The sequence below is a fragment of the Caloenas nicobarica genome, chromosome 1, assembly GCF_036013445.1.
Source record: "Caloenas nicobarica isolate bCalNic1 chromosome 1, bCalNic1.hap1, whole genome shotgun sequence".
Lineage (NCBI taxonomy): Eukaryota > Metazoa > Chordata > Aves > Columbiformes > Columbidae > Caloenas > Caloenas nicobarica.
Genome location: NC_088245.1, coordinates 131,024,196 through 131,033,883, shown reverse-complemented (window position 1 = coordinate 131,033,883; position 9,688 = coordinate 131,024,196). Strand labels below are relative to the sequence as shown.

General features: G+C 47.9%; 1 protein-coding gene across 1 annotated transcript; it reads left to right on the top strand.

The window, feature by feature from the left end:
* Window positions 1-183: 183 nt before the first annotated feature.
* Window positions 184-8,033, top strand: TIMMDC1 (translocase of inner mitochondrial membrane domain containing 1). The gene is made up of 7 exons (XM_065658615.1): window positions 184-307; window positions 443-608; window positions 1,994-2,082; window positions 3,912-3,979; window positions 4,902-4,980; window positions 6,407-6,517; window positions 7,089-8,033. The coding sequence occupies exons 1-7, from the start codon at window positions 213-215 to the stop codon at window positions 7,186-7,188; spliced, it is 708 nt and encodes a 235-aa protein (XP_065514687.1). The 5' UTR covers window positions 184-212; the 3' UTR covers window positions 7,189-8,033.
* The last annotated feature ends 1,655 nt before the right edge of the window (window positions 8,034-9,688 follow it).

The following is a 9,688-nucleotide window of genomic DNA, read 5'->3' as shown; positions in this document are numbered from 1 at the left end:
TTCCTTCCCTCCTTCTTTCCCTCTCCCTTTTTTTTTTCCCCGCATTCTTAAACCAGCCCTGACCCTTTCCTCTTAGTGGAGCCGACCGGACCCCTCGCCTGTCTCTATTTGGGTGGGTGTGGGGGGGTGGGGAGCGGGCCGTCTCCCCGCCGGAGCGCAAGGGGGCGCTGCCGCCGCCCGGCGCCGGCGCCGCCGCCGGGAGGGCCCCGGCCATGGCGCAGGAGGCCGGCGCTGCCCCGCGGTTCGGGCGCCCCGCGCCGCCGCCGCAGACGGGCTGGGAGCGGCTCCGCGAGCTCCTGCGGCGCGAGTGAGCAGCGGGCCGGGCCGGGCCGGGCTGGGCCGGGCCGCTGCGGGTGCCGCAGGCGCTGGGCCCGGCGCTGCCGCCGTTCCCCCCCGTGCCTCCCCCGGCCCAGCCCAGCCTTTCCCTTCCCTTCCCTTGCAGCGAGCGGCAGCGGTACCCGGAGGAGACGGTGAACATCCTCAAGTCGGCCTTCACCGGGGGAGTCGTGGGCTGGATGTACGGCGGGCTGCCCGCTTTCTACCAGGCGCGGAAGGCCTTCATCGAGAGGAGCCACGGGGAGCTCTTCCAGAACCGCGCCGACGCGGTGGTACGAGCCCCGCCGCCCGCGGAGCCTGCGGGGCGTGGGGGTCACACACACGGGGGGCGGCCGGGGCTGCCCTCGGGGGAGCGCTGCGTGTCGGCTCCCGCCCCGCCGCGGCGGCCCCGGGGAGGCCTCTGGCCTCCCAAGGGCTCCGGTTGTGGAACAAGTTGCCGCTGGGGCCGGCGGGTTGTGGTGTCAGCAGGAGGAGCCCTTGGGAGACCCGGTGCCCTTGTGCTGGTGGGATGCGCGACGTGCAGCTCCGAGCGGGTGCCTGGTTGTGGTAAAAATACCGGGGTGTTTAAGTGTGTGAACACCTACAGTCTGTCTGACCAGCCGCTCTGTAGGTTAGCTGTTCCGCGTTACCCGAATTCCGCACGGTTAACTTAGAAGAAATTGTCCTTCGTCACAGAAGAAGTTGATAACAACCTTTACCATTCTGTCAAATAGCTAATTAACAGGTCTCGAAAGGTCTTTTGCCTTTTGAACTTCAGCACGTCAGCAAGAGAACTCGCCCCATAGCATCAAACTGGCATTGTCCTCTTATGTTTTTAATGCGTGTTATTGTAAGACAGTTTAAAATTCTTTTAGCTTATCACTGCACCTCACAACAAAGAACAATCGTGACATTTTATAGATATTGCCAAACTTTCAGAGCTTTCTTCAGTTAAACTTCTAGAGGTTTCTTCTTCAATTAAAATGTTGGTTACCTGGATTATTAGGGGGAAAAAAAAAAAACAACACCTTTAAAAATCTGCCTAATTTTATATCATTTACTATTTAGATTTGGCCCCAGCGCAGCTGTCTGCAAAGTGTTGGTGCCTGGCTTCACTCTGTCCTTCTGCTGACTCTTCTATATCTGGACCCAGGCTAAGCACTAACACCACAGGCACTGGAAGAGAGAATTTTCATGAAATTAACTGCAGTATTTGTAATTTTTATGAAGCTTCTGTTTATCACATCTTTTTAAAAGTTGCTTATTGCCGCAGTTTAAAGCACCAGTGCTAAACTACAGAGCTTGATGGTCTCTTAACATTTAAAGTAGGTGTTTTTTGTTTACTTCTTATAGTTATTATTTATTAATGACTATTATTTATTAATGGCTATTATTTATTAATACTTACCAACTCATAATAATTAAGAACTAGTTTCTAGTTGGTTGCCCCTTCCTTCTCTGCTGCTCTGCCATACTGTCCTCAGAAAGCTCTCACTTTCCCCCCAGACGTGTTTCAGCACCAGAATTAGAAAGACCAGTTGATGTTACAAAGTGGAATAAATTATTGATTTTCCTGTTGGTGGCTTTTCCTGTGAAGGTGACCGACTTGATCCCTCAGGGTCAGGGTATCAGGAGGAGTGGGGCTGTGATCCCTAACCTGTGTCTTCTCTCCCCACAGCAATCCGCGCACCGGGCTGGTCTCAGGAGTTTCCTCCGCTATGGCTGGCGCTGGAGCTGGAGAGTGGCAGCTTTTGTGACAATATTCAAGTAAGTGTTTCCCGATGGCAGCGGGAGAAGAGCTGGCTTATGGTGCTCGCTGCTGCTCGAGAGAGTGCTGGTGATGGACTGAGGCTCAGGGTGTTGTGTTAACCCTGAGTCTGATTGATAAGTTGTGAACATGAAGAGGATTTAACCTTTTATAATTATCCCAGGATTCAGATCTTCTAGTGAACTGATGCAAAAATTAAAACTGGAAAAGCTCTGTTCCTTACATCTAATCCATGCTGTTATTGGCTTGAATACCATTCTTCCCTGGACTTGATGGCTTCTTTCTGCTTTTGCTTCATCCCCTTTCCCTTTTCCTTTCTTTCGTTTTTGTCTGGAGAGTGTTACAGTGTGTTGGCTGTTTCTGGAGGAGTTTTCTGTCCCACGCTGATTTTTCTCCTTTTTGTTATGTCTCATTACTCCTAGTTTGTATACACTGGCATTACTCACAATTATTTGTTCTTGACCTCAAATGCTTGTGGATGATCGTCTTGTTATTAAGCAGTTGCTGAACATCAGACCTACCAGTTGTATGTGCCTCTTTAGGCCTTCACGTTTTTACTACACACACACAGTCAAGGCAGAGATGCTGTTCTGCTTCCTTCATTTTTGTCCCCCAGATGTGTCAGTATGTTGCTGACAATATAGCTTCAAACTAAGCACAGTCTTCCAGGTAATGCCCTTTTAAACTAGGAATATCTTCCCACACATTCAAAATGGTAAATTTATGTGTAGCCCTAAACCTGCATTGACTGTGTCTGCAGGTATGTTCTGTTTAAATTCCCCTTCTGCTTTTAAGACACTAGCAGTATCGATGAGCATTATTTTGTATTTCCATCTCCCTAATTTTTCTTTGTTCCTTTCTTCCTTGATCTCTCTTGGTTTCTTTGGCTCCATTTAGCTTAGTTTAGTTCTTAGGTTCAGCCAGCATACCGTTGGCTTTCTCTCCTGGAGCCTTTGATTTCTTTACATTTTCCTGGGCTTGACGTGTAGCCTTGTCACCTTCCACCAGGTGTCTCCCCTGCAGCCAGATCTTCGCCCTTTCCCATCACCCCGTCATAAAAGGCTCTGGAAGAAGATTATTTGCCGCTCAGCAGCATTTCCGTAAAGTCCAAGTTGAAGGTTTTTGTCCTGCTGTTGTGAGAATCTTGAGTTTTGCAGCTTAAAACCAAATAGTTTAATTTTACCTTGTACAAAGGCCAGGGTGACGTGATAGCGCTGGGAAGGAGAGGAAGGTCGCTGTTGACTTGCAGATGTCATGCAGGAGACTCGCTTAAGTGCTGGGGAGGATGTGGTTGCCGAACTGAGAACAGAGGGTGTTTTGACTAATGTTTTTGGAGGAGATGGTGTAGCTGCCCTGGTGGGAAATGTCACGCCACAAGAGTAGGTGACCCTGCTGGCATCGTGTGTGTGGCTTAGCTCTAGCGATGGGGACTGTCTACCAGGCAAGATCTTTCCAACACACAGATTCGGCTTCCAGGGTCTTACATCAGGATTACTGACTGACAGGACCTTTTCATTGCTCGCTTTATTCTATCCTCGAATATAAGATGGAAAAAAAAAATCTTTGATTAAAAAGAAAAAATATCCCAGATCCAGGCTGTGAATCCTGGTGTTCCCCGGCTTCTGGCTGTGCAGCTGCCTGCAGTAGAGTCACAGAAATCGAGGCACTGGTGGCTGGTGTGTGTGTGCTCTGGACAGATGGGCAACAAGGCAATAAGAGGCAGCTTGAGTGCTGGCTTAATGAAATCCAGCTTTACTTCAGGCCATGTTTTGCTACCTGTCTTCTTCCATGTGCAACTGCTGACTTCTTCTATGCCTTATCTTTGCAGCACGGTGAGCACTGGTCTGTCTGTGTACCGCAATAAAACCACCATCAGTAATTTTGCTTCGGCGGGAGGTAAGGCTGCTGTCTCTCTGTGTACTTTTCTCTTTATGAGCCAGGGCCATAAACAGAAAAGCATAAGCAGAAACCTGTATCTTTCAGATTTGAGCGGTACACTGGCTTCTGTGCTCCTGGGTTTTGTTTCCTGTTCTACAGGCTGCAGTTGTGACTTTGCTCCACTGCTTAACCGCTGCGTGCCTTTATTTGAGAGAGATATCGATGCACTTCTGAAACCAGTGGGGAGTTTTGCAGTTATCAGTCCATCTTCAAAATACTTGCTGGATTTTTTTGGGGTGAAAAATAGGGCAAAGGCAACACTCAGTGCATAACCTGCTCTCATAACCACTTATTTAAGCAGGGAGAGCATTTCCTATTTCTGCTCTTTGTAACGGTTCAGTGTGCTGTTTATAAACTACCCTTCTCATGCCAAGTTTTGCATGTCCGCTTTTGGCAATAGGGGCCCGGGTAAGTGATCTGCTTGTTCGGTTTTACAGGCTTTATTACCCTTATGGTTGGATACGTTCTTTACTGATTTTCTGCCTTACATGGCAGGTGCTATTATTAGCTGCAGTTGAACAGAAAAAAGAGAGGGGGGATGGATCACGCTCCAGCCTGCAGAGAGCTCAGTTTTACTTTCATAGATACTTCTTAGCATTTCTTGGGGAGTTTTCCTGAAGCAGAGGGAGATTTGTGCAATGTTTTAGTGCAGAGACCATGTGAATAAAGACCCGGGGAAGTGTTGCAGCAGCAGCTCAGCTCCAGCTGTGGCAGTTTGGTGAGGGTCCCTCCCGCTGGCCACAGCGCTTGGTTGCTGCTCTGTTAAAGGTGGACATCAGCCCATGGAGAGGAGAAATGCAGCAAAGCAGCTCCATCCACCTCCATGTGATGGCTGGTGGGGGGCTGTTTGTGGTTTCAGTGGGTTTGTGGTTTTTTTTAGCCTTCACAGGAGCCCTTTTCAGAATGCACTTGGGCCTTCAGGGACTGGCAGGCGGCTTCGTGTTCGGAACAGTGTTTGGGTGAGTTGCAACTGCTGCCGATGAGTTACCGAGACGCAGCTACTCTTTGAAGGTTTTGTTCGGTGGTGGCCTTGCACACCAAGCTGTGAATCACAGGAGGCTACAGAAGCTTCCCTTCCTCTCTTGCCTTGAGGGATGTTCTGTGTCTCTCTTGGGACCTCATGATGATGACTTTTCTTCCAACCTTTAAACCATTCTTTTTTTCTTCTTTTTTTCTTAATTTGTGTTTTGCTGTTTCCCCAGTGATAAGAACTTGGTGCTCGCATTAGAGCATCTTACTTGCCTCTGTATGTTTATTAGAGGAGACGCAAACTACTGTTAAATAGCAAATTATGAGGATAGGTTATAGCCACGTCTCCTGTTCCCCTTCCTTGGCATTGTCACTGCTGAGCCCAATGGTTGTGTATGGAAGCACTGGGCATCTGCTGTAAGGAACTGTGTTGTTTGTGGATAAAGGCAGGAGTGCAGGACACAGCTTCTGGTCTCCCCTCTCAGCTCCATCAGCAACTACTCCTGTAGCAGTTCAGAATCCAGACAGCGCAGAAGGGGTGTTGGATGTCACGATACCACCTTTTGAAGAAGGAGGCACCTTAGGAACTGCCCGCCCCTAGGTTATAAATCTGTGTAAAAATCATTTTTTTACAAAATAGGCTCCATCAAAGCTGAACTGTGGAGCAGCAGCCATTAGGAAACACTTAGGAAGACAATACAGGGTTGGGCTGCACAACCCAAGGCTGTAAGGTGGCACATCTCCTCGTGTATGTCTTGCAGTTGCGTATCTCCTGAAGCTCCCTGGGCACGGAGGAACCCATGGTTCTCTCTCCAGGGCTCTGCCCATCAGGAAAATGACCTCTTAACTGAGGAGAAGTCTGCCTTTTCAAGCAGAACTGAGATTTCTTTTCAAATTACTGACTTGTGAATATCCTCACAAGTGAATCTGGGGATCCCACGGGGACAAGAGGATGAGCTTTGTATGTGCTGGTTAACACCATCAGGGTGGTGTCAGCTGTGAGCAGACCTAGAAGCAGCCGAGGGAGCTTTACCGATGAAAACACAAGTACCTGCAGAGCTGGACAGAAGCTAAGCAGGGATGTGACTGTCTTAAGTTATGGGTTAGGTGATCTAGAGGGGTTGTTTGAGCACCTTAAATCCTTCCACCCCTTTGCCCTATGTGTGCCTGTCAATGAGTAAATTCAAAATACGTTATCAAAGGGTCTAGAGTGAGTCACAGGTGAAGACAGGCTGTGTTTGGCGACTGACAGTAGAATAGGAGCACCTTCGTCTGTGGTGTGATGTGAGTATTGGGGAGCGTGACGTGCCACTGATCTGGTGGGTGGCCCCTGCATGCTCCGTTTGCCGATGCTGGTAAGTTATTGCTGTTGTGTGTCCCCTGGGTGACTTGTGACTTTTCCGCTTCCTCCTCTAGGATCCCTGCAGGAGGCCTCCTAATGATGATGCAGAAGCTTACTGGTGAGACCTTGCAGGAGAAGAGAAATCGTGAGCGTAGGGAGCTGTATGAGCAGAAGTTAGCAGAGTGGTAAGGAACAGTTCTGCCTGCTCGAGTCTTTGACTAGAAGCATGTCCAGGTCTGTGTGGTGCAAACATTTAAAGAAACCGTGACACACTAGGTTTTCTAAACCTCGGTCCTTCTGCTCTCAGTTTTTGGTGTGTTTCACATAGCAGTCTGAGAACTGCTGATATAGTTCTCCCAGCATTAGGTGTTGCTGTTTATTTTGTAACGAGGTATTTTGTTGAAAATTCATGCCCTGCCCTCGCCCAGTAGCTCTGCATCATTTTTTCACTTTTGCAGTGGCCAAGAAGACAAGCAGGACAAGGACATTAGTATTTCTTTACCAAAATCGAGAGAGACCAGGACTCTGGCTTTTCCTTCATTGCCGCCTTCTTTCCATCCCCGTTAAACTGAGGAAAGAAGAAGGATAGCTGGAGGCTTTGAGGAGAAAAGGCCATGATGTTCATTGTGTGTCTTACTAAAACTCACAAATAGTGCCAGTTCTAGAAGAAGCTTGGAGAGCTGGGATTGTGCAGTGATGCTTGTGTCAGGAGGATACGGGCATAAAATTACTTCGCACTCTTTCTTCTCTCATTAGGCAATCCAGGCTCAGTGTGACTGAAGTCTTAGGCCAAACAGAAAGCAACACTCAGGGAGGACCAGAGACGGAGAGAGCAAGAGAATCCGGGAGCTACTGAGTCTTCTCCAGATCTCTGTTGTAAGCAGCTACCAAGTATTTTGATGCTGCTGGTAAAAATCTTCAGTCAAGGGGCCATGGAAGTCTTCCATGCACTTGTGAAAAAGTGTTTTGCTGAAAACATTGTCCATGGATACGTATCACTGCGCAAGAGCTTGGAAGGGCCAAACGTGGTCCACCTGAGAAGGTGGAAATGCAGACTCTGCAGACTAGGAAGTATCATCTAGGTTTGGCAGGGCAGCCCCAGAGCCTTGTCTAGAACCCATTTCGCTGCTGAAAATGTCCAAACCATCAGCGATGTTGAAGTATTCAGGGCAAAGGAACCTATGAGTAATTTGGATGCCAAAGGTTCCGAAAGCTAATTATGCTCTGGTGAAAGCTGCTCTTCAGACAGTGCCTGAAGAACTTGCTGTCAAAGCACGAAACAGGCAGCACCGGAGCGAGCGTTCTCCTCCTCTCGCCATCCCCCTCCCGCACCTTGGGTTGGCCTGGCTGGGACCAACGCTGTTTTGCTGACAGTGGTTTCTTCAGGCTTTTTGCAGAGAAACACACTTGGTTCATACAGTGCTTGGGGTATTTTGCAATGAATGTTGGGGGAAGATGGAAGAACTGAGAATGATGCAGAAATACACAGAAAAAGTACATGGTTTGAGTTCCTCAATAAAGTATGGCGGAGGGGGCCACAGGAAGGATGACTTGTTTCTGTCGATGATGGTGGAAGAATTGACACTATGGAGAGTTTAAACCACCATAAAAAGGCCTTTAGCTTCGTGTGAAGGTTGGAAATTAGGGGATTACCTTTGGGGAAATGTGGTTCAAGACACTCAATAAAGCCATCTAGCAGTGGTGAGTGTGTCCGTGAACTCTTTATCTTAGTGCAGCAGGTACTTGGTGTAGTATTTGCGTTAGAGGGACGTACATGGGTGATACCCCATGAGAAGAGCTCTATCTGAGATCCCACCAGCCAGCAATAAATTGGTGGCAGGGTCAGACATTCCTCTATCCGGGCAGTAACAAAGACACGAGCCACGAGAGTGCCAGCTCTGTTTATTGTTTTGTACCAGAGATCAACTGTTGAGTCGCAGCTGTTAACCTGTGGGCAGGGCTGAAGTTACTGAGATAATGGTCTGTGCCCAGAAGGGACAGGTGGCCCATCACCATGTCCCTCAGACAGGGGGTCAGAATTCAGGTTTCCTTTCTTCGTTGGAGATTTTTCTCCTGTTAAACAGAATTACATCCAGGCAGGAGGTTCGGGTCTCCTTCCCACAAGAAAAAGAGTAGTCAGTCTGTTCTGGTTGGATGCTTTTCCTCTGTTACAGCTGATTACAGTTAATTGAAATATGAACAGTCAATTCTACCCACTCAAAGCAGATTTTTGGCACAGCTTGCTTCCAAGAAGGTGTTGTGTTTTCTGACTTCTGAAATGAGCTTTTTTTTTTTTTTAAAAAACACCTCAGTGTAGTTCATTTTTTCATTGAAGAAATATGTGTGTTTCAGGGTTATCATCAACCAGCTTTGATTTTCCTTTTCTATGTGTAAGTGAAGGATCTGAATGAGCAGAGGTATGGATATGTCTGTACCCCTTCATATATTAAGCTCTGCATCCACTGGTGACAGTAGTGTTATTGTCCTCTGCCCCTTCAAAAAACAAAATAGCAGACCTTTCTGAGTCACATTTTTCCCATTGTGTTTACACAACCATGTTTTATCTTTTTATTTTTCTGGTTTTCTCTTTTTTTTTTTTTTTTTTTGCTGTTACATCCCCACCCAGTATCCCACACTCTTATCTGTACAGCAGTTCTGGTGACCTTTAGCTGTGTCATTGCTCAGTCTTTCTCTGTTCCTATTTAGTTGTGTTTGATGTGATGTCTAAAGAATACTAATTTTCTTGCGTCTGACCATGGTTGCAGGGATGTTTTTCCATGGGAGGGAAGGCAGAGCCAAGGTGTAGCACTTGTGTGGATTTTCTCTCCCTGTAAGGAAGGAAGGGCTGCTAGATGTCCTTGTGCTGCACATGAGCAAGGGGAAGCAGAGACTTCCATCTACGCTCAAGATCAGCAGCCATTTTTTGCTCCGTTTCTTGCTGGATTTAGTTCCCTGCACTTCCTCATTTCATGTATTCAAAGTCACTGTCCGAGTGGGGAGTGAAGACTTTGTTCAAAGCTTATTTTTAAAATACAAATGTAAGAGATTCTTCACACCCCCACTCCTTCCTCACACTCCCAGCAAAAGCACAGCACTGAAGTTGTGGGCCCTCTGCTTTCAGAGTAGGTAACACAAGTAGCAGGAGTATAGTGAGAACATCTTACGCTGGATTTTGCTTTTGCAGAGAAACATCCCTTTTGGGGAGGAGAAGGAAGACCTGTTGGAAACTGAGCACCGCAGCTACACCGCTCAGGTAGTCCCCGACAAATTGACAGACACGAGAGGTGTGGAAGTTACAGGTTGGGTACCTGAGCACCTTTTTGTTGTCGCTGTTGAGCGCACCAGAGTTGGGTTGC

Coding starts and splice junctions, on each gene's coding strand:
- TIMMDC1 (XM_065658615.1), top strand. CDS start 213: ATGGCGCAGGAGGCCGGCGCTGCCCCGCGGTTCGGGCGCCCCGCGCCG. Junction 3,980..4,901: donor TAATTTTGCTTCGGCGGGAG/GTAAGGCTGCTG, acceptor GGTTTTTTTTAG/CCTTCACAGGAGCCCTTTTC. Junction 6,518..7,088: donor GAGCAGAAGTTAGCAGAGTG/GTAAGGAACAGT, acceptor TTCTCTCATTAG/GCAATCCAGGCTCAGTGTGA.